Source organism: Marmota flaviventris, chromosome 2 (assembly GCF_047511675.1).
Source record: "Marmota flaviventris isolate mMarFla1 chromosome 2, mMarFla1.hap1, whole genome shotgun sequence".
Classification (NCBI taxonomy): Eukaryota; Metazoa; Chordata; class Mammalia; order Rodentia; family Sciuridae; genus Marmota; species Marmota flaviventris.
Genome location: NC_092499.1, coordinates 51093228 through 51116553, shown reverse-complemented (window position 1 = coordinate 51116553; position 23326 = coordinate 51093228). Strand labels below are relative to the sequence as shown.

General features: G+C 36.0%; 1 protein-coding gene across 1 annotated transcript in view; it reads right to left on the bottom strand.

Moving 5' to 3' along the window:
- The window catches only part of Mia2 (MIA SH3 domain ER export factor 2), a 106108-nt gene extending 85978 nt beyond the window's left edge, over nucleotides 1-20130 (bottom strand). The window contains exons 1-6 of the mRNA XM_071607855.1: nucleotides 20063-20130; nucleotides 17561-17676; nucleotides 14325-14458; nucleotides 13051-13137; nucleotides 6861-7752; nucleotides 46-258 (exon numbers count right to left, since the gene is read on the bottom strand). Of these exons, the coding sequence (XP_071463956.1) occupies nucleotides 46-258; nucleotides 6861-7752; nucleotides 13051-13137; nucleotides 14325-14458; nucleotides 17561-17676; nucleotides 20063-20067 (1447 nt within the window). The 5' untranslated portion in view covers nucleotides 20068-20130. The remainder of the gene's footprint in view (nucleotides 1-45; nucleotides 259-6860; nucleotides 7753-13050; nucleotides 13138-14324; nucleotides 14459-17560; nucleotides 17677-20062) is intronic.
- Between the last annotated feature and the right edge of the window lie 3196 nt (nucleotides 20131-23326).

Genomic DNA, 23326 nt, shown 5'->3' with positions numbered 1-23326 from the left:
TTGTTCCTTAACTGAGAAATTAGAAAACAATAACCTGTTTCTTACCATTTAGAGGAATGTAATTTTGAGAAGACAAAGAGCTATCAGTTAAAACCATCTGGCTGTTTAACAGGGGATTTTCCATGGATCTGTCTATTTCCACCTGAGCAGATCCTTCAAAGTCCACTGATGGTTTTGATTTTTCATCATTTTTGGATGAGGTTTCAAAAAATACTTCTTCATGAATTTTCATAGGTAACTTTATTTGAGCGATCATATCTGCAAACAAATACAAAGAAATGTCTTTTTAGAAATACCTACATTGTTGTGGGCTTCCCTTTTATTTTCTAGGAGGTCATTCTTTGAACCTTTGTGATCATTGTGACAATTTGTTTGATAAATAATGCATTAAAACATAAATTTGTAGTCTGTATATTAATGCCTGTTGCTGATGTAACAAACTATCACAAACTTGGTGGCTTAAGTAATACAAATTTTCTCTCTCAGAGTACAAAAGGTCAGAAGGTATTGGCAGGGCTGCATTCTTCCAGAAGCTCTAAAAGAGAATCATTTTCCTTGTGTTTTCTGTCTTCTAGATGCCTCCAGCATTCCTTTGTTCACAGCACCATTCACTTTCAAAGCCAGCAGAATCCATCCTCTAACCTGTCTCTCTTATTTTGACCCTCCTGCCTCATTCTTGTGATTATTTTGGGCCCATAAAATATAATCTCTCCATCCCAGATCCTTAGGCACATCTCCAAAGTCACAGTGCCCAGAGGTTAAAACTTTGACACATTTGAGAAACTTTGACACATTTGAGGCACCTTTATTCAATCTACTGTACAGCCTTTCCTTTATTCCTTGTGTCCAAGGAAGAATCACAAAAACTGTATGCAATTCTATTTCTACATTGCCTTTAATCCTAAAAAGTATGTTAAAAAAAAAACCTAAAACTAACATAACTGTCAACACTCTGTGGAACCATATAAGCTTATGGTTAAGAATAAGATAATACATAGTCCCCTTAGGATTTCATTCCTGTTAGATACATTTATCATCCAAGAAGGTATAATATCTAGATACCATTGCAAAAATACATATTTCTGCCTTTCAAGAAAATCAATGAGAAATATTTTTTCTTATTTTAGCTGTTAAAGAATCAAAATGACCAAAATTATTTATAGTATCTACAGCTACTTTATGTTGACACTCAACTTTTTCTTTTTGGTGGGGAGTACTTGAGATTTAACCCAGGGGCCCTTTACCACTGAGCTATATTCAACCCTTTTTATTTTTTATTTTGAGGCAGGATCTCACTAAATTGCTTAGGGCCTTGCTAAATTGTTGAGGCTAATTTGAAACTTGTGATCATCCTACCTTAGCTTCCCAAATTGCTGGGATTATAGGCATATGCCAACATACCCAGGTTTTTAACAGCTTTTTAAATCCCACAATCAAATATATCTCCTATTTTTTGTTTGTTTCTTTGTTTTTACAAAAAGCAGGTAAATCTGCACTATTAGATAAAAATCCATGTTATCCAAATGATAAAATAATTATTACTTAAGGGAAAATACTGCAATTAAACAATGCTTATACAGGATTAAATAAAATAATCCTGACTTTTATGCTTTTATGCTACAAATTACATCTTTAAATGAACTATAATATGCCTGAATTCAACTTTAGAATACTTATTCATATCTCTCAACCTTCATTTAAAAAGTATTACCTTTCCCAAAATCACTTTTAAAATTTCAAATTTGACCCATCTCTAGATCAAAAGTTGCCATGTTTGTAATATTGTATCATATAATTTTGTCTATGTCAGTTCAAAATAACCATCAATTTACTTTTTAAAAGTTCAATTTGACCTGATGCTGTGTTTGTGGCACACACCTATAATCCCAGCAACTTGGAAGGGTGAGGCAGAAATATTACAAGTTTTAGATGAGCCTGGGCAACTTAGTGAGCTCCTGTCTCAAAATAAAATCTAAAAAGGGATGAGGGGTAACACCATGGTAAATGTTCCCAGGTTCAATCCCCACTGCTGCAAAATTGAATTAAAAAAAGAAAAAAAAAGGAAAGAAAAGATAATCCATTAAATTTTCAAATGTAGTTTAATCTGATCACTTGATTGAATTGAGTATAATGAAACAAGTTGTGTATGGGTTTCAGTTCTAATAGCCCTATTCGAAGTATAGATTTCAAGTGATCTGTGAAATCTACTTCTCAGTTACTTTGACTTTTTAAGACAAGGATTAAAAAAAGAAGTATCAGTATAGGCTTGAAAGCAACATTAAGTAGTAAATGAATATTCCATATCTAATTCTGGTCTTTGAGTTAACAAATATATATATATATATATATATATATATATATATATATATATATATATAACATATATATATTTATATATATATATATATATATATATATATAACATATATATATTTATATATATATATATATATTTGAGTTAACAAATATATATATATATATATAAAAATATATATAATATATATATATATTTATATATATATAAATATATATAACAAATATATATATAACTACTATATATATGTATACATATAGTAGTTGGACAGAATACCTTTATTTACTTATTCATTTTTATGTAGTGCTGAGGATGGAACCCAGGGTGCTAGGTGCTAGGCAAGCACTCTACCACTGAGCCACAACCTCAGCCCTCCCTTAATAATTCTTAACAATACTTTGATGCTGTCACTTATTTAGCATTGTTTAATAAAAGATGAAAGTCCCAAATGAAGAAACACATATCAGTCATTTAATAATATCACCTGTGGAAGTTAGCAGTAAAGAACAATTAAGCCAATACTTTTATTTGTTTGATTTATGTTTTGACTTTGTTGTTGTTTATGGTGCTAGGTATTGAACCTAGGGTCTCCTGAGGGCTCCTAGTTGTATCACTGAACCACAACCCCAACCCTTTTCTTCCTCTTTTTTTTTTTTTTTTTGAGATGGAAGCTTGTTAAATTGCTGAGGCTGGCCTTGAATTTACAATCCTCCTGCCTTTGCCTCTGGAGTAGCTAGAATGATAGACATGTGCCATTGTTATGGTTTGGATGTGAGGTGTCCCCCAAAAGCTCACATGTGAGATAATACAAGAAGGTTCAGAGTAGAAATTATTGGGTTGTAAGAGTCTGATTTAATCCTCTGATAGGAATTAACTGAATGGTAACCGAGGTGATAGCATGTGGCTATGGGGTATATATTTTGTATCTTGAGAGTGGAGACTCTCTGCTTCCTGATGAAATAAGCTGCTTCCCTCTGCCACTCTCTCCCACCATGATGTTCAGCCTCTAGGAATGGAGCCGTCTTTCCAAGGACTAAGACCTCTGAAACTACAAGCCCTCAAATAAACTTTTGTCCTCTATAATTGTGCTGGTCAGGTCCTTTAGTCATAGCAGCAAAAAGCTGACTAAAACAGCCACCATGCCTGGCTCAAACCCAGGGCATTTTGTTTTGTTTTGTTTGAGTGGGCATCTTGCTCTGTTCAGGCTGGTCTCAAACTCCTGGACTTAAGGCACCCTCTTACCTCAGCCTGGAAAATGCTATGACTGCAGCAACCAAAGTCGGGAGTCTGAATATCCTAAAATTGTTGTAAATACAGGGATCAAAATAGCGATCTTCAACAATACTTAAAGACTTTAGGAAGCTGGGTGCAGTGGCGTTCACCTATAATCCCAGGGACTCAGGAGGCTGAGGCCAGAGGATTACAAAATGAAACCCAGCCTCTTCAATTTAGCAAGGCCCTAAGGACTTAGTGAGACCCTGTCTCAAAATAAGGCTGGGGATATAATTCAGTTGGTAGAGTGCTTGCCTGGTATGAACAAGGCCCTGGGTTCAATCCTCAGAACCATAAAAAAATAAAACATTTTTAAAAAGGCTATGGATGTGGCTCGGTGGTTAAATGTACCTGGGTTCAATCCCCAGTAAAATTTAAAAATTTTTTTTTTTTAAATTAGGGAAAAAGGACTATTTATATTCAAATTTATATGAGTCTATATTGATTTTTTCAAAATACTGTTTTTTTTAAAGAAAGAGGGGAGAGAGGGAGAGAATTTTTTTAATATTTATTTTTCAGTTCTCGGCAGACACAACATCTTTGTTTGTGTGTGGTGCTGAGGATCGAACCCGGGCCGCACACATGGCAGGCGAGCGCGATACCGCTTGAGCCACATCCCCAGCCCCATCAAAATACTGTTTTAAACTGCATTTGAAATAAATATAAAGAAAAATGGATACTTCTTATAGCATTTTTATATTTAATTATAATTTTGAGATATAATTTTTCATAACTTAAACTGACTTTAAAATATACATTAGATACAGACATGCAATTTCCTTATAATTCGTGGCACAATTTTAAATCAAACAAAATGATTTTTTAAAAATATATTTTAGTTGTAGGTGGACACAATAACTTTATTTTATTTTTATGAGATGCTGAGAATCGAACCCAGTGCCTCAGGTGTGCTAGGCGAGTGCTCTACCACTGAACCACAACCCCAGCCCCCAAAATAATATTTTTTGATATTTGACAGTTCTTTGAAATGAACTCAGTTGGAGTCCCTTTGTAAAATAGGCATTAATGTTGTAATACAAAAAAATTCCCTGCTTTCTCTTATAAATATCTATACCAGCATAGTGTTTCTGTAAATACCATTATCTCAAGTCTCTGCCTTTCAAAAATATTGATTTAGGATCTGATTCCATTTTCTTATGCAATTTTTCCAATTAAAGCAAGTTTCAGGGCTGGGGATGTGGCTCAGGAGGTAGCGCGCTCGCCTGGCACGCGTGCGGCCTGGGTTCCATCCTCAGCACCACATACAAACAAAGATGTTGTGTCCGCCGAGAACTAAAAAATAAATATTAAAAAATTCTCTCTCTCTCTCTTAAAAAATAAAAAAAAATAAAAAATGAGTATAAATAAGCAAAAATCTTCATTTATCAGAACAGGAAGTCAAAAGACTTTGTATAAAATAGATTAATAAAAACAGAATAATAAAAAGATTATATTTAGAAAACTAAAGAAAAATACTAAAAAGATTTGATTTTCAAAACATCAAAAACAAATTATTGGGGCTGGTATTGTGGCTCAGCGGTGGAGCGCTCATCTAGCACATGCAAGGCCCTGGGTTCAATCCTCAGCACCACATAAAAATAAATAAATAAAATAAAAGTATTGTTTCCAACCACTTCCAAAAAAAATGTTTAAAAAAAACAAAAACAAATTATTTTTTCTGGGACAGAGGTGGGATTGGAATAGAAGCAATAGAAATTGCTTTTTTTTTTTTTTTTTTTTTTTTTTCATCTTACAAATAATTTCACTTCTTTTAAGGCTCAATTTGTCTTATTTATTACTTGGACCCTTACGTTATATTGTGCTCCACAGAATCTCAGTTCTAAGATTTTCAATGAGCCTAAGAGAACAATCAAAGCAAACTTTTCACTGGAATCCTGTTCCTATACAAATTTCCATATGCCTTTAGGACACCCAGTTCTTGTATCAGGAAAAAGCACTCAAATTGATCTTGCAGACAAACAAATGTGAAGGAACAGCTCCTTCTGAGATGGAGATTTGCAATTGTCCTGGCTCCAAGGATCTAAAGTTGCCTTAAGGTGGCAAAGGATAAAGGGCAGAAGGAGGATCTTGGTAGAGAGGAGGAGGACTGATCAGGTAGATGCTCCCTTTCTGACTTTTGATCTCAATTTATGAGATCTGAGGGGAAAGGTCAGAAGCTAACCCATAGTACACAAATCGCTTTGGAGGCCCATGTACTGTGGGTTATCTCCCGGTAGACAGAAACCCAGCTTCCTGGGATGACCAGAAACACAACAGTTTTGATTCCTTCAAGGGGTTTAGGGTCATGGAGAATCATCTGGTGAGAGCTGGAGTCAGAGAGAACCTGATATAACTGCCCCATTGTGACAACAACAGAATGGCTTATGAACACATGTAAAGCCTCCTTTCGGAACTCCTCAAAAGATCTGAGGACCCCCATAGCACTTGGAGAGTTCAGGAAAGAAGAATACGAAATAAATTGCTTTTAAAAAATGGCTTAGTGCTATTTAAAAATTTAAACCTATTTACATATATCAATTTGATAATAAAGTTTCTGTAAAATACCTTAGGATCTTCTTAGAACATCAATATTTCTCCAGTTATTCTTTTTCCCATGGGATTTTGCCTTATAAGATTATAATCTAAGTTCCACAGTAAACTAGAAATTTATAAAAGAGTGGTTGGTGCTAATTATTGAATATTTTGAACAACATGGTTTCCTGGACTGTTTTTTTATCCAATTTGTACTTAAATAAATTGTGGGGCTGGGATTATGGCTCAGTGGTAGAGTGCATGCTTAGCATGTGTGAGGCCCTGGGTTCGATCCTCAGCACCACATAAAAGTAAATAAATAAAATAAAGGTTTTCTGACCAACTACAATTAAAAAATAAATGTTGAAAAAAATTATGTCGGGGGGGCTGGGGATGTGGCTCAAGCGGTAGCGCACTCGCCTGGCATGGGTGTGGCCCGGGTTCGATCCTCAGCACCACATACAAACAAAGATGTTGTGTCTGCCGAAAACTGAAACATAAATATTAAAAAATTCTCTCTCTCTTTAAAAAACATTAAAAAAAAAAAAAAGAAAGAAATTATGTCGGGCTGGGATTGTGGCTCAGTGATAGAGTGCTTGCCTAGCACATGTAAGTCACTGGATCCGATCCTCAGCAACATATAAAAATAAATAAAATTAAGGTACTGTGCCCATCTACAACTAAAAAAATTAAAATAAAAAAATTATGTTAATGAATAAATTATAAATATCTTCATACCAACCTGATTGATAATATCTGTTTTTCAACATTGTGAGATCTTTCATATTATCTCTAGGATCATTTTCTCCAGAAAATTCTTCTCTTTCATTATTTTCAACCATATTACTTTGATCCAGTATCTGTTTGGGAAATGGCAACTCTGTTTCCTTTGGAATGTTCTGGAAGCTCCAAGGGTTATCAAAATTATAGAATAACTTTGTAAAATATGCTATGGTGTAAGAATCATCTGTTTTCTCTAAGACTTTTTCCTTATCTATTTGATCCTCTGTTTCCATAGTTTTTATCATTTTTATTTCCTGTTCATTATCGTGGTCAGATTTACTTGTAAATTCACCACCAAACCAACCATTGGCTTGGGGTTTGAGTACATGCTCTGACTCCAGTGCTAGTGCCAACTGTTCCTTTGGTACTGAATCAAATTCTGATTCAGGTTCTCGCTTATGTTCAGTTCGGGGCTCACCATTATTTAATTCCTCTAGGTTATTTTCATCTCCCACTGTTATTTTTCTACTTTGAAATGAGCTTCCTTGCACAGGTTCAATGACTGATTCAAGAGGCTTTTCTTCACCATGTTCCTTTCTCAGTCCAAACCATCCTTGTACTTCAGTTAAGGGTGATGAGATATGATCCACTTCTGGAACGTGATCCTGTTTCACACTTCCAGTTTTGGCTTCTTCCCAGTCATTTCTAATATCTTCAGAAGACTCTGATGTGGGAAATTGGCCTTCAGAAATTGCATAAAATTCAGATTCTATCTGGAAATCACTTCCATATATACTATATTTTTGCTCTTCTTCATATGGATACATATTTTCACCACTGTGACTGTTAAACTCCCTATCTTTATTTTCAAATATGTAACTTACTCCAAGGAGACAAAGAAAGTCAGATTCCTAAAAGAAAAAAAAAATTGCATTTCACATAAATGTACTAAAGCTCCTCATTCTCTCTGTACCATTTAAAAAGGATGACTATGATTTTCCCAAGACAAAACAATAAGCTCAACTTCAGAGCAAAAACTAAAATCAGATCTTCTAATCTCAAACACATCACAACTGACTTCTAAAGGTTAATAATATAAACCTAAATGAAGATCCAGTTTTTTCTTTCTTTTCTCTTTTTATAATGAAAATTCTTTTACATTACAGTTTCTGAATTATTAAATAGTTGAGAAGAAGAGAGAATCATGCTTCAAGTATATTCTATAAATAAGCTCTTGAAGAAAAGGCATGCAGATTCACAAAATATTGCACATCTGAAGATTATACTGAGAGGATACATGTGTCTGTGTGGTGATATGAGAGACTGCTATGGTTTAAATGTATTCACCAAAAAGCCTGTGGTGGAAATTTAATTCTCAATGCAACAGTGTTAGGAGATGGGACCAAAGGAGAAGTAATTAGACCATGAGAGCAGAGAGAATGGATAAATTTTGCTATGGTAGGAGTGTATTCATCCTACCATGTATCCCAGGAGTGACTTCCTTCTCTGAAGTATGAACTCAACCCCTTCTTGCTCTCTCATGTCCTCTCTCATCCTCTCACCTGCCACCATGGAACGATGCAGAAAGAAAACCCTCACCAGATGCGGGTCTCTTGATATTGGACTTCCTCCTGGTTTTTAGAACTGTGAAAAATAAATTTCTTCCCTTTAAAAGTTTCCCAGTCTCAGGCTGGGGTTGTGGCTCAGTGGTAGAGTGCTTGCCTAGCATGTGTGAGGCACTGGGTTCGATCCTCAGCACCAAATAAAAATAAATATATTAAATAAAGGTACTGTGTTCATCTATAACTAAAAAAAAATTTTTTTTAAAGTTTCCCAATCTCTGGTATTCTGGTACAGCAGCAAGAACAGACAAGACAGTAGGGAATTTTACTACGTATTATCACAGCTTAGATAGACCTGTGATGCTGAAGTATGAAGCCCTGGTTAAAAGCTGTACTAAAACATTCAGATGTCCTTATTCGGCTTTTACATATAACCAATGACAGTGAGGCTTTATTTGCTTATCTCACAGAGCAACAAAATCATAAAGAAAAAAAAATTAAGAAGTCACTTTTTAAAAACCTGAAATTTAGAAATAGTGGTGTGGGCTCCTCTTTGGCTATTACCATTATAAAATGAGGATAAAGTTTAGATTTTTGAGGAAAAAACTTCAGAATTGCAATTTTATAATATATGTTTGACACTACAGAATAGTAGGTGACTAAGAACAGACATTGGATCTTGTCATCTATTAGCTCTGTGACCTTGGATGAATTATATGACCTTTTTATGCCTCCTTCTCCTGATCTGTAAGATGGGAACAATGATAGTCCTCTTCCTTTTAAGTATTAAATGAGTCAAGTGTTTCGAATAGTAACTGTCTCCAGTACATATTAGCCTCACCCAGCTCAAAGTTAAACTATTCCAGAAAAAGTTACTTCTGCTGCAGTATTATAAGGGTAGATGGCCCAATGCTCTTATTTATGTTCAGGATAACTCTAACCTCAGAGCTCCTTATGGAATCCAAGGCTACCTTTATTTTAACTGCATGACTTTTCAGCTTCTGTCAGCCCAATCCTGTTTTCCTTTTGTTGCCTTACAAGTACTGTGCACAACGGTACTCCTCAGAAAACATGCCTCAGTGTCTGTTTCCTAAGGAATTTGATACAAGAATCTGGGTGAGGTGGGCATATTAGTGGGTGCCTGTAATCTGGCTATTCAGGAGGCTGAGAAAAAGGGATTAGGAGTTCAAGACCAGCCTGGGCAACACAGCAAGGTCACAATCTCAACAAAACAAAAGAATCCAGGCCCTTTTCTTTTATTATGCTACCATGCTAGATGTTAGGGTTCTACAGTAAGCAATTAAAAAAAAAAAAAGGTAGTTGTAAATTGCAATTAGTGCCATGAAAGAAAATCACATTAATGAAGCCAAAATTAGATAGGCAGAAAGGCAAGGGTTGGATCCAGAGAATGAAGAATTGAGATGTTAATTCCTTCAGAGTCATTTCTCCACCTTTATTATCAGGATAACCTGCCCTTGCTCCAACCTGTTGCTAAGGTAACCTGTCCCTCCCTACAGGGAGTTGTTAATTATGCCCCCTTCCTGCCCAGATCACTCCAACCCATCTGCTTTCCACCTTTTGGCCATCCCACTGAGCATCTCCTGGGCCTAGTCAAGAAGGAGAGAGATAAGGGGAAGAGAGCAGGAGAACAACAGCCTAAAACCTATAAAAAAGGCAGAACACTTTTCACTTCTTGGGATACCAGGATACCAGCTATGGCCCCCTTCTCCTTCCTGGGAGAAGTCTATGTTAACCCCTTTTTAAATAAACTCTGTTTCATATGCTTGCCTCGGCATGCTTCTCTAATATTACACTTCAACATGTGAGGGAACAGAACTTGTCACGATAACGATAACCGGTGGTATCATTAAGAAGCAAAAATTCCTGTAATCCCAGTGGATTGGGAGGCGGAGGCAGGAGGATCAGGAGTTCAAAGCCTGTCTCAGCAATTTAGCAAGACCCTGTCTCTAAATAAAATATAAAAAGATCCAGGGATGGTTAAGCAGGTTTGATGCCCATTATTAAAAAAATAAATAAATAAATAAAGCACTTAAGGAATAATTCCTTTAGAATCATGGAAAGCCTCTCTGAAGATTTTGTTGTTGTTTGTTTTTCTTTGTAAACTCAGCATACTTTTTCCCCCCAGCTGTATGGAAGACTATCAAAAAGTTGCACAGAATTACCTTATGTATTTTTCTGGGTTGGAACAAATGAATATACTGTTGTTACCATCACAATCCAGGTATGTGCCTATTATCCTAAAAGTTTTCTGGGAGGCAGAAAACTTTTTTAAAAAAAATATTTAATTGATTTTATTTTTAAAATACATGACAGTGGAATGCATTATAATTCTTTTTTTTTTTTAATTTGTATTGTGTTATATAATACAATGCAAGTGAAATGCATTGTATTACGTCTGTATTAGCTCTTTTTTTTCTTTTTTTTTTTTTAGAGAGTGTGTGAGAGAGAGAGAGAGAGAGAGAGAGAGAGAGAGAGAGAGAGAATTTCTAATATTTATTTTTTAGTTTTCGGCGGACACAACATCTTTGTTTGTATGTGGTGCTGAGGATCGAACCCGGGCCGCACGCATGCCAGGCGAGCCCGCTACTGCTTGAGCCACATCCCCAGCCCCCATTATAATTCTTATTACACATTAGAGCACAATTTTTCATATCTCTGGTTGTATATAAAGTATGTTCACACCAATTCATGTCTTCATACATGCACTTTGGATAATGATGTCTATCACATTCCACCATCATTGCTAACCCCCTACTCCCTTCCCTTTTCCTCCCACTCCTCTGCCCTATCTAGAGTTTGTCTATTCCTCCCATGCTCCCTCTCTCCTTACCCCATTATGGGTCAGTCACCTTATATCAGAGAAAACATCCAGCATTTGTTTTTTTTTGGGGGGGGGTTGGCTAACTTCACTTAGCACTATTTTCCCCAATGCCATCCATTTACCTGCAAGTGCCATGATTTTATTCTCTTTTATTGCTGAGTAACATTCCATTGTGTATATACACCACATTTTTTTTTTTTATCCATTCATCCACTGAGGGGCATCTAGGTTGGTTCCACAGTTTAGCTATTGTGAATTGTGCTGCTATAAACATTGATGTGGTTGTGTCCCTGTAGTATGCTGTTTTTAAGTCCTTTGGGTATAGACAGAGGAGAGGGATAGCTGGGTCAAATGGTAGTTCCATTCCCAGTTTTCCAAGGTATCTCCATACTGCTTTCCATATTGGCTGCACCGGTTTGCAGTCCCACCAGCAATGTATGAGTGTGCCTTTTTCCCCACATTGGGAGGCAGAAAACCTTAATGATGTTTAAACTGTGACCTAAAGGATATAAAGGAACTAGCAAGGTGAAGAATTTGGAGAAAGCATTCAAACAAAAAAGAAAAAAACCTATTTGGGTCCCTGAGCTTTTCATGCTCTAAGAATGATCCAAAGGCCTGTTAGATCAGGAGAATGGTGAATGAGAGGAATGGCAGGAAGCAGGAATCTGCAGGGCAGTGACAGAACATGTAAACATCTCATTTTTTTTGTGTGTGTGTTTTTGTTTTTATATGATCATTAGAGAATGGATTAGAAGAAGGCAAAAGAAGAGGCAAGAAAAGTTAGAATGGTATGGTAGCATTCCAATCAAGTGAGGATGATGCCTTGGATTAGTGCTATAGGGAGAGCAGAAATTAGCAGAAGACAGTGTGCTGCAGATACATTATAGTAATAGAACTGACAGGACCAATTATTATACAATAAATGGACAGTTAATCCCTGAGTTTGTGTTGGGAAAAAGCCAGACAATAGATAATTGGTTTAACTAGATAGGCTCACATCACACTGACCTTATTTGCAATAAATTGGCCAAACCTGAAATCTGAATTAAATGGGCTAATCATGTTCATATATTAAAAAGTTACTTTCTGGGCTGAGGTTGTAGCCCACTGGTAAAGCACTTGCCTGGCCCATGTAAGGCACTGGGTTCAATCCCCAGCACCACATAAAAATAAATAAATAAAAATAAAGATATAGAGTCCCATCTACAACTAAAAAAATTTTTTTAAAGTTACTTTCTGAGTCCCTTTATTATTATTAAGATCAACATTACTAAGCTCATTAAAAACTCCAACAGCAAAAGAGGTACAAATTTGAGACCTAGGGAATAGGTTGGGAAATAAACTCTGGTCCTAGTAGCACAGGAGTATTAAGTAATTGTCTCTAACATCTATACAGTACTTACTAAGTGTCTATGTACTTTTTATATATGATCATGTATTCCTCAATAAATTTGAGGAAGCACTATGTTATACTCATCACTCCCATGTTGCAGATGAAGAAATTGAGACAGGGAGAGCCACATAACTAGTAAGTATCTGAGTCAGGCTTTAAATTCAATCCATCTCTAGAATTCATGCTTTTAACTATCACCTATGAATTGTTCTAAAAGCAGAATCTTTATCATCAATTTTGTCTTACCTAATTTTACTCATATCGTCGAACTCTTCCTAAGGTAAGTCCACAGACCAACTATTTTATACATTTACTATATGAGACACACAATCAATGGACACTTGTACTAAGAAAAACTGTTTTGGCCAAGAAATTTTAAATTAAATTCATAGCTGAGAATGAATTTACTCACTTTAGTTGATATTTCAACCTCTTCAGATATGAATACCTCTTCAATCTGGACTGCATCTCTGGGAAAAAACCCAAAGTTCTTTCCTTTCTATCAAAATGAAGAACAAAAATTACCAAGGAGGAGTGATCAAAGCAATAATAACTATTGAGTTTGATTTTATACCATGTCCTTGGCTTTTATCTAAGTCAAATCACAAAACATTAATTGGCTATCAAATACCATCTAAAAAATGAGTAAAACCATATTCTTTTATTATTCAAAAGAATAACATTAATTTAAGAACACACTGAGCCAAACTCTAAAATTCTACTGTTTCAAACAAAAACTGCACCATATAATCATACTTTCCTCCTCTCTCTCTCTTTCATTCTCTCCCTCTGTTCTTTAATGATCTTGTTGAACAGGTCAACCATAGATTTACACTAGTAGATCTGGAATATCAAAAGGCAAGACAGTGGCGGCAATAGCCATGGTAGACAGAGCTGTGACATAGTCAGCATTTTCAAGATGTAATGCTCAGGGAAGAGCCACAGATAGATTCATGAAAATAGTAAAGGCCCAGGAGTCATCAAGATAAGATTTAGTCCAATTCAACTTCCCTGGGATTGACTTGGTAACAGAGATTCTCTTAACCTGGTTAAAGCACATGCAAGATGTTGCCCTTCTAGAAATGTCAGTGTACTAAGAGTTTGCACCAAATAAAAAAAACTTACTTGCTTTGGTCCTCTAATTCAGCACTGTTACAATAAAAGTGTCTCCCAGTTGTTATTTTATTTTTCATAAAAACGCATGAACCTTGCTTCCCTAGGCTACCAACCTTTCTGATGATCTTTTCAAAAACAACTCAACCTTTTGTTTAGAAAAACAAGATAATCCCATTAACTAAAACTTCCCAGTCTCTCCCCAACTTGACATGGCAACACTAACAGATAGCTGGAATTGCCTACCCACCCCATAATCTACAACAGCACCCCTAAAGTCTCCCCAAATAAAAATAAAAGCTAAGTTTAAAATATATGCATGTTATACAAAAAATAATTTCAAGACATTCTCTTTGTCTTCCATCTCAATCAGGCTATCTTTCCAAAAGCCTCTTTTATGGAAATATTGGAACCACCAATGAACATAACCACTTTTGTTTGTTTAAATATTAGGGGCTTTTAATGTTTTTACAATACTTTGAAATCCCAGAGTTCCTTTAAAGGCAAAAAAGAAGCATCCTTGTCTAAGTTGGTTATTTATTCTGTATTCAGTTCATAAGTCTGGTTACTTACACTTCCTGCCCACAAATCTTCTCTTTGTCCTGCAAGTTTAACATAAACAGATATTTCTTCTCCCTTAGTGAAGTTCAGGAATAGGCAATCAGGTCCTGTGTAATCTCTCATGGCTACAACTCTGCTTATTAAAGCTATGTAAACATAAAAAGAAAAACATACTTTAAATTAAAATGTTATTTTTCCTTCTTCCATTTTGCTCTCCTCTAATCCATTCTATATATTTACAAATGCTAATTCTTTTATGTCATTTATGGTCACAAAAACCTATATACATTTCCCACAGCACACAGCCTCAAACCCAGGTGTTTTGGCTTGGTATTCAAGGACATCCATGATCTAGTCCCCCTTCCCTATTTAAAAAGATCTCCTTCCTATTACTTTAAAACACAGACTTAGGGCTACAATCAAGGTTATAAAACTGTTGTCCCTGGAATATTTCATTACCATTATCCAATCTGCTGAAAAGGAAAGTTAGTTTTCTTTCTTGTACCTACTATATTTCCAAACATTATGATAACCACTTTCATTTTATTTATTAAATCCTCAAAATAGGTCTGTAAAGAAATCTTGGTCTAACAAGTGAGCCTTTAGTTAAGGCTTAGAGAATTAGTCATACAACTCTGGTGGAGCCAGATGTGCATCGACATTCCCTCCCTCCCTCCCTTTCTTTCACTGCAGCACCACCTGTCTTATTCTGAGCTTCTATTTCTGCTCTTGGATCAGCCTAGAAACCCTCCCAAGCTGGCCATGGTGACATACACCTGTAATCCCAGCAACTCAGAGGTTGAAGCAGAAGGATCACAAGTTTGATGCCAGCCTCAGCAGCTAAGGGAGACCCTCAGCAACTTAACTAGACCTTGTCTCAAAATGAAAAACTGGGCTAGGGTTGTGGCTCAGTGGTAGTGCGCTTGCCTAGGATGTGTGATGCACTGGGTTCGATTCTCAGCACCACATACAAATAAATAAAGGTCCATCAACTACTAAAAATTATTTTTTAAAAAATTGAAAGGGCTGGGAATGTGGCTCAGTGTCAAAGCACCTGAGTTTAATCCTTGAATCAAAAAACAAAAAAAGAGGGGGCTGGAATTGGGCTCAGTGGTAGAGTGCTTGCCTAGCACGTGTGCAGCATTGGGTTCAATCTCAGCACCACGTATAAATAAGTAAATAAAATAAAGGTCTATCAACAACTAAAAAATATTAAAAAAAAAAGAAAGAAAGAAAGAAAAATTCTTCTCTATCTCTACATGCTTCACTCATATCCTAATTCCTCTCCAAGGCAGTCCTAATCATTTAGCCTATCTGATTTCCCTTTCTCTGATCTTCATCATTCTATGTATTTACAAATGCTAATTCTTTTATGTCATTTATGGTCACAAAAACCTATATACACTTCCCACAGCACACACCCTCAAGCCCAGGTGTTTGGGCTTGGTATTCAAGGACATCCATGATCTAGTCCCCCCTTCCCTATTTAAAAAGATCTCCTTCCTATTACTTTAAAACACAGACTTAAGGGGCTGGGGATGTGGCTCAAGCGGTAGCGTGAGCCCGGGTTCGATCCTCAGCACCATATACAAACAAAGATGTTGTGTCCACTGATAACTAAAAAATAAATATTAAAATTCTCTGTCTCTCTCTTTAAAAAAAAAAAACACAGACTTAGGGCTATTACCCTTATTGTGTTATATCACTATTTACTATTTCATATTGATATGTCTTGTTATCATTAAGTAGAATGAATATGGGTAGGCAACCACCTACCCCCCAGACCCAGCACACAGTAGACCCTCAGTAACTATGAACCATAACTACATATGCTAGAATCATACAAGGCAGTATGCATGCATTAACTATCATAATGATATTAACATGTAAAATTTTAAAATATTTTTTTTAATTTTTAAATATTTTAAAGCCATACAATTAAAGTTAAAATAACCTTATAACTTACTAAATGTTGGAGTGTACTTTTTTCATGTTCTGTCAGGCCCCAAGGATACTAAAATGGGTTATATTACAGCATAAATAGGGGAAGAGGGTTTATTATTATAATATGCTATTTAATATACTTCTTTGCATATTAAATTATTTACCCAAAGCTTGAGAAAAATGTTTACTCATAAAAATTTTACTTATAAATTATTCATGTTTACATTAATAATATTTTGCACTGCTAAAAATATGTATGTTGCAAATTGGACATAAATCACATATTGGAAAGAAAGACTTTTCAGCAACTATACTATATGAGGATTCATTTATTTTAAACATAATGCTAATAACACAAAAAATAAGTTCTCAAACAATAAAATGGAAATTAATTTTTCCTCACAGTAAATCAAAAAAGTTTACTGGTATTTAATAGTATAAAATTAGGGGCTGGGGATGTGGCTCAAGCGGTATCGCGCTCTACTGGCATGTGTGTGGCCCGGGTTCGATCCTCAGCACCACATACAAACAAAGATGTTGTGTCCGCCGATAACTAAAAAATAAATATTAAAATTCTCTCTCTCTCTTAAAAAAAAATAAAGTTATATTTATATTGTAAGATTTACTTCAATACTTTTATATAATAAATACAGAAATGATTAATATTTGATAAAGTTTAGACAGATTTTTTTAAATAAAAAGTTTTTTATTTTTATTTTTTTTAACTATTATTTTTTTTTAGAGAGAGAGAGAGAGAGAATTTTTTAATATTTATTTATTTTTTTTTAGTTTTCGGAGAACGCAACATCTTTGTTTGTATGTGGTGCTGAGGATCGAACCCAGGCCGCACGCATGCCAGGTGAGTGCGCTACTGCTTGAGCCACATCCCCAGCCCAATAAAAAGTTTTTTAGAAAATTTATGAGACTCATATGAAATAGAAACTAAATAGTAGAAATTTTATAAATAAAGAACTATCCAACGGCCTGATGTCTTTTTTATTCAAATCAATTATATTTATCTTTTTAAAAGAACTGATTGATTTGTGTTTGAGGTATGGATTTCTATTATTTAACTCTGATATACTTCTGTATCAATCTGATATTTGTCCTTTGTATGCTTATATTAAATATTATTAAAAAATGCTTTTCTTCCAGAATTTTTCTTTTATACTGGGCTATACTTATAATTCAAATATTTCACAATTATATTAAGGTTCATTTTTTATCACAAATGCCCACAAAAAACATTTATGTGATTTCAGAGCCTCAATTTAAGAGTAGAATGAAAAGAAAAATGAACTTACTTTCACATTCCAGGTCACCACATTTTTTAAGTTCTGCCAGCAGTTTTGTACCCTCCAGACACTTTGTCAGTGAAATAACCAAAAGAAGGATTCTGTGAACAGCAAGTTCCGCCATGCTAAAACAAGAAACCAGGAATTCCAAATGAGATCTAAACCAGTTATTTAGGTTGTAGACAAGCCAGCCAAAACAGGAGATATTCTACTGTCTTCATTAAACAGCAAAGATCTTTTGGTTTTTAGTCCCCTGATAGCTACATTTTTCTATCTGTAAGTTTAACTTGAGCAAACACTGTGTTCTCAATCTGTGGTATCCAGATAATACGTAAGGCTTAATAATTAACAGAGGATTGTAGTTGGACTAATGTCTCATAAAGGCAGCCCATGTACAACAGTCTCACTTAAAGTTACCTCACATTTGACAGGATGGTTCTCAAGCGGACCTTCACAAAAACAGTTACAGTCTTTGGGTAGATTAGTCAACAAGTACAAACCAAGTATTTGCTACATGAAAATCCCAGCATCAACAGACAAAGTATATAGTTTAAGTAGAAACAGCAATATAATGAAAAGTATCTGAAAAAAAATTCTATTTTAATATTTTAAAAAGCTCTTCAGTGTTACTATGAAACTATAACTGTGTTTAGCTAAGAGTAATATTTAAAATGTAGTAACTATTCACTGTTTCATGTACCATCTTAAGTATGTAGATATATGATCTGATTTAACCTATATCAACTCTATTGGGTAGGCAATATTATTATCTCCATATTTGCATATGAGGGAATTCAGGCACATAGAGACAGGAAGTCCCAATGTCATATAGTACATGGAGAAGAAATTTAAACCTAGGCATTGTGATACTTCACACTGGTAACCATGGTGATTTACCACCAAGAATCAAGCTGTGGAAAGATGTCTACTTAGTTTATAACAATACTACTGCAGAAATAGCAAGAAAAGTACTATTCTGTGTGTTTAAAATTATATGCAGGGCTGGGATGTAGCTCAGTGATAGAGCATTTGTCTAGCATGTACGAGCAAGACTAAGATAAAATGGCTGAAAAATAGGGGAGTACGATTTCAGGTGGCATTCTAATTTTCTATATTGTGTGGCTTTCTTTTTCTAAAATCGGTGAGTATATATCATTTAAAAATAATAATAAATCTGTGAAAATCAAATCATTTGAATATTGTTGTGGTTTAAAAAGAATCAAAGTGCTATAATGAGAATTTTTGTGTAATAAACTGCCTAGATCTGTAGGTGCTCAGGACAGCACTTGTATGACACCACACTCCCCTCTAGTGCTTGACAGAACTAAGACAAATGCCCAGCACCTGAGCAATCTAACGTGAAGGACTTTTGCTTTCAAAATTCTAAAAAAGGAAGTATTTGTTTTTCAAAAATCAATGATAGGTACAAAGCCTGATCTCTCAGAGCTAAGATTTTTACATCCTCTGAAAGAATCTAAAAAGTAGATGCCTGTGGGTTATTTCGCTGGCAACAGAGCACACAGATCATTTGCACACATTCACAAACAAAAAGAAGTGGGTTCTTTCTTTCTTTCTTTTTTTTTTTTTTTTTGATACAGGGGATTAAATCTCAGGGGCACTCAAACACTGAGTCACATCCTGAGTCCTAGTTTGTATTTTATTTAGAGACAAGGTCTCACTAAGTCACTTAGCGTCTCGCCACTGCTGAGGCTGGCTTTGAACTCGTGATCCTCCTACCTCAGCCTCCCCAGCCTCTGGGATTACAGGCATGTGCCATGTACCCAGCAGGTAATACCTTTGAAAATCTATAAGCAATGATGCCAAAGACATCTAAAGAAGAATCAAGTTTTTCAGCTTCAAAATTTGGCCCAAGTTTATTAGCATAATTTATATTACCAAGTCCAATATTAAATCAAGAATATCTAGTAATTTATATAGCCTAATTATCCTTGTTATATATTCAATATTAAAAACATTAAGACTAAATTTAGGACTAATTAATCATGTTCTAAATTAAGAACAATATGAGCCCGGTAAAATGTAAATTCATCTGTTGATTGGCCTAAAGGAGATTTGAGTAGAGAAAATTCTTGCTTACAATACCAGCCCAGAGAGATTTGCTCCTACTAGAAATGCTCTCACACTCTTCTATTTAATGCACATGATCTCATTTTGTGTTCAGATCATCATTTAAATATCATTTAACAAGATATTTAAAAGTATGATAGAACAATGTTGATTAACAGTTTCTCACAGAACCAGGTAAAGAAAGGATACATAAAGAGGACAAGCACATTTAGTTGAAAAAGAAAGAAGGCTATTTCACTATAAATAATAGTCATAGTAACTTAGACATATATTACCTAATTGCTGATGTATTTGATAGATTAAATGTAACAATATTCAAATATATAAAGCTAACCCTGAGGAAGGTGTCTTGGTAATAACTCAGCTAAGAACACTGAAAGAATATCCTTCTACACAAATGGAACAGGAGGTAAGAACACCTACCTCATAAAGCAAAAGAATGAATCATCAGAGCTACTCAATAGTATCTTAGCGATAAAATCCCAGAACAAGTCTTCCTGTGGGAACATAAAAATGATCATGAGTGCTTCACTCCTATGCTTGGTGTGTTATGCTCGAATTCGGGACCCCCCTAAAAGACCACTGGAGACCAAGATCGATGTAAACAGCAAAGAAGTATTTATTGTGAGCTACCTTGGTCCTCCGCGTGCACACACAGCAACTGGTGACGCTGAGAGGCCCCGAGCCCAGGGTTTGCAGCAGTTTTATACATTCTTTGGAGAAGGCAGGGACCCCCACATACATCATAGCATCTCTTAGCAAATCATCACACACCGCGGGAAAATCAAATAACAACTCTAAAACATGATTAGCACATTCACTGGCGGGAACAAGTTGGGTAAGGGGTATTCATTTGAACTGATTGGCTTAAGCCAAGAGGGGTGTTCGTGCTGAACTACAGGGTTTCTCAACACCATAGGGAGGGGTCATCTGGCATCCCAGGTATTTCCCTGTCTCATGCTGATTGGTGGCTGCTAGGGGGTTGCTATGGATCCCCACCTAGCCTGACTGAGTCAGGGACACCTGGCACAGCAGATCTCTCCTGTTATTTGTAGATAAACTTAGCAGGGTGGGAATGTGCTTAGGAGTGCTCTGTGGGTTTTTCTAAGGACAAAGGCCATGTCCCTTCCTTGGACAGGCTTTGCTCTGAGATAGAGGCTGGTTTTTCAGGTGATGTTATTATTTTTTTTTTAAGTTGGCTAATTTTATGGTATAGATTTTTTTCCTTTTTATTGGTGCATTATAATTATGCATAAAAGTTGGATTTGTTGTAATATATTCATATGTGCACACAATAAAACAGCATAATTTGATCAATTTCATTCCCTAGTACCTCCCCTTTCCCTCCTTCCTTGCCCCAATCTCCTTCTTCTATTCTATTGGTCTCCTATTTTTTAAAAAATTTATTATAGATGACACTAGAATGCATTTTGACACATATACACAAATGGGGTAGAGATGTTATTTCTGATGTTATTTAGTACCTTCTTATTATTATCTCAAATTTCCTAAAATGGGAAGATAGTTCCATCTGCCCACCATTCTGGCAATTTATAAGACAGAATTTAATTAGAAAGTACTTGGGATAAGATGAACTGATTAAGCTGGGGGGCATTACTAGGGATGGTAGGAATGGGGCATGAGAACATTCCTTTGGAAACAATCCCCATGGCAAATAGGTGTGCACTGAGAGATAAGGCCCAGGAGGGACTGAGATTCAAACTGATGTGGAAGACATGAAAACTGCCCCCCAAACCCCTCTTCAAGGTGGGACTTCTTCCCTGATAAGGGGAATACAATTAGCAGACTGTTTCCAACTGGTAGGTATGTCAAGGTTGGCCTCAGTGCAGTGACTTCCCTTACCCCAAATTGCTCCGTCTTAGGTGGTCTAATAAATCTATTGAGTAAAGGAGGGAGTGAAAGGCATGGTCATTTCAACCTAATGTGGGAGAACCTTCCAGATATTTTTCATCCAGAGCTTCCTGTTGGGTTGACTGAGATTTTGCAGGTCCTATTTTGCAATTTGACTTCCCCCTTTACCCTTTTCTCCCCTTTCCTCTCATTGATCCCTTGAACCCAATCTCCCTCTCAGCATCTGCTTCTAGAGTGCCTAACCTCAGAAGCTGTGATCCACAGGCACAAAAAGAGAAGCAAACAGAATGTGCAGTTTGTCTTATCATTTATCTTAGTCATTCCATGACTCTCCTTGTGTTTGTTGTTTTGTGTTGCTGAAGCCCATGTTGCAATTCCACACACTTTCTTCATTCAGTCTGTATCAATCAGAGTTCCTCTAGGAAACAGATCAAAGTTCAATTTTGAGAGATGGCACATGTCAGTGATGTGGAGGAGAATTTAATGAAGGAACTGATTATAAAGGTATGGATAGGGTTAAGAGAAATTGACAGGGATGTTACATCCCTAGGCATGAAAGAATGGTGACCCCTGCCTGAGGAATACAGGAGAGGGTTGCCCATCAGGAACTTTAAGCCTTTAGTAAAGGAACTCAGGAGAACCTCACTCTGCTCTGACTTCTGATCTCCTGATGGTGCCTCCCAGTGACCAAGCCTAGCCAGATATCAGTGAAGTAGTTCTTAAGGTCTGTGTTCCAGGACACAGTAGAGGGCAAAGACTGAACAGTAGATTACGAGGAACAAAAAGAGAATACTTAACATATTGTCATTTTTCCTTACTATAGGTTTTATTTTATTTTAGTGTAGGGGATGGCTTCATATACACTAAACAAGTGGTCTACCATTGAAATATACCCCCAGCCCTACTATGTGTTTTAAAATAATAGAATGTAACATCCTTTACAATCAAAACGATATGTGTGTGCCAATCAGGGAACTGAATTGATCAGTTTTTCAGTAGGTAGGAAAGAAAATTAATGTTTTTTGAGAATCAACTTTGAACTGGCGAGCTTACTTTTTCTCAAAGAAACCCCACACTCCAGGAAGAGCAGGTTGAATGCCCATAGTGTGTCAGTCACTCTCTGAGGGACTGGAGATACAGGAATGAACAGGACAAAGTTCTTGCTCTCACAGACCTTGCATGCATAATGAAGGGTACAAGAACAGGCAAACAAATAAACAAGAAAACTTCTGGTAGTGATAAGTTCCTACAGATAAAAATGTCTGCTTAGATAAGGTATTAAGGAAGGCATCTCTGGAGAGTGAAGGAGGGTAGAGAGACAGAACATTCTGTGTACAGAGCAGAATTAATGAGGAGACCATACTTCATTGTCTGAAACTTCATTACCACAAATTAAACAAACAAACAAAGGAAGCATTCAGATGTACTCCAATATGTCAGAAAACAAGGCCTTCAGGAAGATAGAAAATAATTTGATATATACAGTCAGTCCTCCCTACCTGTAGGTTCTGCATCTGTGCATTCAACCTAACATGGATCAAAAATACATGGGAAAAAATTGCATTTGTACCGAACACGTACAGACCTTTTTTTGTTGTTGTTGTTTGTCTTTATTTCTTAAAAAATACAGTATAACAACTCTACATAACACTTACATTTTATTATGTATTATAAGTGATTTTGATATGCTTTAAAGTATACGGGCAGCCAAGCACTGTGGCCCATTCCTGTAATCCCAGCAGCTCTGGAGGCTGAGGCAGGAGGATCACAGGTTTGAAGCCAGCCTCAGCAACTCAGCAAGGCTGTAAGCAACCT